This window comes from Sapajus apella, unplaced genomic scaffold (assembly GCF_009761245.1).
Source record: "Sapajus apella isolate SASKATOON/1434 unplaced genomic scaffold, GSC_monkey_1.0 scaffold123, whole genome shotgun sequence".
NCBI classification, from domain to species: domain Eukaryota; kingdom Metazoa; phylum Chordata; class Mammalia; order Primates; family Cebidae; genus Sapajus; species Sapajus apella.
In genome coordinates, this window is record NW_022437063.1 from 920961 (window position 1) to 924611 (window position 3651).

General features: G+C 45.0%; 1 protein-coding gene across 1 annotated transcript in view; it reads right to left on the minus strand.

Annotated features, from left to right (window-relative positions):
* EFCAB6 (EF-hand calcium binding domain 6) overlaps nucleotides 1–3651 on the minus strand; it is a 274701-nt gene that overhangs the window by 47182 nt on the left and 223868 nt on the right. The window contains exon 26 of the mRNA XM_032261403.1: nucleotides 1393–1584. Coding sequence (XP_032117294.1) covers nucleotides 1393–1584 — 192 coding nt within the window. The remainder of the gene's footprint in view (nucleotides 1–1392; nucleotides 1585–3651) is intronic.

Below are 3651 nucleotides of genomic sequence, written 5' to 3' on the forward strand. Positions count from 1 at the left end.
CTCGTGGGGCTGTTCACTGGGACGACCACTTAGGGGGACTCTCCTGTACCGCTGGTGGGGCTGTACACTGGGAGGACCACTTAGGAGGATGCTGGCGGTGTCTGCGAAGCTGAACATGGAGCCACCCTCCCATCGGCAATTCCATGCAGAATAGCTCCCGTGTGTGCACACAAGGAGACAGGCACAGAAGGGTGACTGGATGCTTTGCTTGTAATGAAGGAAACCGAGAACACCCTGCATGCTCATTATCAGGGAGGTGATGACTGAATAGCAGCATGTTATTCTCAATACTATATTCAGTTAATAAATTGTGTTTTTTTTGAGACAGAGTCTTGCTCTGTTGCCCAGGCTGGAGTGCAGTGGCATGATCTCAGCTCACTGCAACCTCTGTCTCCCGGGTTTAAGTGATTCTCCAGCCTCAGCCTCCTGAGTAGCTCGGACTACAGGTGTGCCCGCCACCATACACAGCTAAATTTTTTTTTGTATTTTCAGTAGAGATGGGGTTTTACCATGTTGGCCATGCTGGTTTTGAACTCCTGACCTCAGGCAATCTGCCCACCTCGGCCTCCCAAAGTGCTGGGATTACAGGCATGAGCCACCACCTTTTTATAGCAGCTTAAGTGCATGAACTAAAGCCAGCATATGAACATGGATAAATCTTAAATACATTACTATAAGCAAGAAAAAGTAAGTTGCAGATACAACATTCAATATACTATCACTTATATAAAGCTCAAAAATAGTGTATTTTGTTTGGAAAGTCATCTAAATGGCAAAGATGAAAAAAAAAATCAAAAAAAGACAGTGTTTAGGAACCTGGAGTCCAGGCTTACAAATCAGCTCCACCCGCCACTCACTAGCTGGGTAACTATGGATAATACTTAACGTCTTCGTGCCAAGGCCTTGTCTCTCAAGTGGGGTATTAACAGCTGTATCTCATTGTGACCTCAAAACCACTACACCTGTTAATGTACATACAAAGGACTAGAAATAGTGGAGGGTACACAGAAAACATGCCAAAGTGTTTGCTGCTGTTATTATTAACCTCAAACCTCAAAAATGTTCATGCTGTTTGCTTTAGTAATCTCACTTCCCAGATCGTCTTCTGTGATCTAAGATTCCTCAGAACTCTAAAACAACCAGATAAAACAAGCTCCCAAACTTCTCTGAAAATTAAAATAAAATGAAATAAAAATTTCCAACAAAGTAAAGGATGCATATTCACCTTCTAATACTCTGTGTGGAATTTATACCAGGTTTTCATTCAGAGTGAGCTAATTGCATGAGGTGATTGCCAATTTATCTGATATGGTTTTAATCAATTATCCTTTTTGTAAAAACTAATTTTAGCTCATTTTCAAAGAGACGCTTATGTGCTGCAGACATTCTTACCTCCTCAAGGAAACAGCTAAGGTTCTGGAGAAAATATTTCCAGTTGATATAGGGGGCCAGATGAATTCTTAGTTTCCTCAAAAAATAATGATACTGATTGTCTGTTAGGTTGTAACAGAAATCCTTAAGAACTTGTCCAAATTCTGTAGCTTTTACAAATCCTGTATCCTCTTTATCCAATGCAGAAAATGCCTAAAAAGAAAGAAAATTTAAAAAAAGATGGCAAATGCTACTATCAAATGAATACTTCTAAAACACTTTCCTTAAGTACTGTACTGTTTCTGCTGAATGCAAATGAAACCTAGTGTATAAAAGTACCTTGTAAATTCTAAATTACTAAATAAATGCACCATTATTGAAGGACTAAGACAAGTGAAATGGGAACATAGCACAGGAGCTTATGAGTTCTAGAGGAAATTCTCCTTATTGTTCTGATTTGGATGTGGGGAGGAAGGAGAATAAAGAGGAATCCCGGTCCTGAGCCTCTGGAACCTTCCCAATGGAAGCCTCCCCCCTGCTCCCAGGATCCCTGTTTTACAGAGCAGAGTAGAGGGTAACTTGCTCAAGCTCTCCGGACCCTCACATTGTAGTTCCTATAAGAATTCATTGGAGGGACCACCCTGACCCCACCCCTGTCCTTCACTGCAAGGTTTGTGCACCAAGGCTGCTGTCCTTTCCTGAGCCTCTGCCAGAGCCCAAGTGGCCCCGGATCATGGGACGCTGCCCCGTGGCTGCTGGAGCAGCTGGGGCACACATTGCGAACCCTACAGTAGAATAGTTAAACTGAAAAAGTGCAAAAATGTGCTATAAAAAGAAAGCACATTTTTTTTCCATCTGTCGAAATAAAATCATTCATTTTTATTGCACCAGGAAATCTGCACCCAGGGGTAGATTAAGAATCTTTTCTAAAGGAAGAATTTGGTGTGCCTGCGAACCCCATACACCCTTGTGGTTAATGCTCACTGGGGACTAATTAGGCACACCCCATTGGCCCAATGGGTGATGGCATGTGTGTAATCAAATTAAGCTTAAAATGTCAGATAGCTTCATGTTTTCATGTAGTGCGTGGTAATATGAGGTAGCTGTGTACAGTGGGAAATCCCCTACCCCTACTGCCAGAAATCGGTCTGGGAACCTGGGCTGGGCTGTCCACCGTAAGCCCTGAACCTTTCTAAACTTCAGTTTCTTCACTGTAAAGATGGACTTGACTCGGAAGATGGGTGTAAGTTTTCCTAAGTTTACTGGAAAATGCCTCCATCCAGGTACCTGATCTGTGGGAGTCTCAAATGTTAAGGAGAATGATCATAAATACGAACACAGCCAACTGTGCCACAGCAGCGGCGGCAGGCGTGAAGGGGAGCATCCTGCTACCTTAGCTGGCCAGGCAGCCCCTACCCACTAATCCCTCACACCGGGACTCTGGAGCCCACCTTACTTCCCTACACCAAGGAAATTGGGATGTGATTTACAAAAAAAAAAAAAAAAAAGTTTAAGTCTCAGGAGTGGAGAGTGAGCGATTTCCATTGGTCTTCCATTATTTTGGCCCACCTCCAAGAGTCTGAGACCCTAAAAGGGTCACTAGCCTTGATTTCTTCAAAAGTCAAGACACTAAAGTTGATCCCATAAGAAGTCATGGTCAGTAAAGAGCACATCTCAAAGATCTTCAGGACTTTCATTCTTCAAGCCACCTGGATACGGAAAAGAAGGGCTGGGACAAGTCCATTTCCCCTTTCTCCTCGGGTTCCGAGCTCTGCTCTGTAGTCCCTCTGTGGCCCTGGGCAGGCTTATTCACTCTGAGCCTCAGTTTTCCCTCCTGTAGAGTGGAATCAGGAGCCTCACCTTACAAGGTTGTGATCAAACAGAAAAAGACTCATGGATTCTCATTAGGGCTTGTGGCCCCAGGGCCCGGAGAAGCCCTCTGGAGTGTGTGGTGCCAGGACTCCATGATGTCAGAAGGGATGCTCATGGTAGGGATTGAGAGTTGCTGCAACTGTTTGGACTGTGGGTGCCAGCTTCCCACAGGATGGTTCCCACGTGCTGCCTTGTTCACCTCCAATGCCTGCCCTCTGCAGATGGCATCTTCCCTTCTCGACACTGATACAAGGGGAAACTCACGTGGGAACGCCGCCTCACCAGGAGGCTGGTTCCAAGCACAATTCCCCAGGACAACAGCAGGGTCCACAGCATTAGTCCACACACACGCATCATTCCCTACACGCAGGCGTCACTCCCCACGCGCAGGCGTCATTTGTTACACGC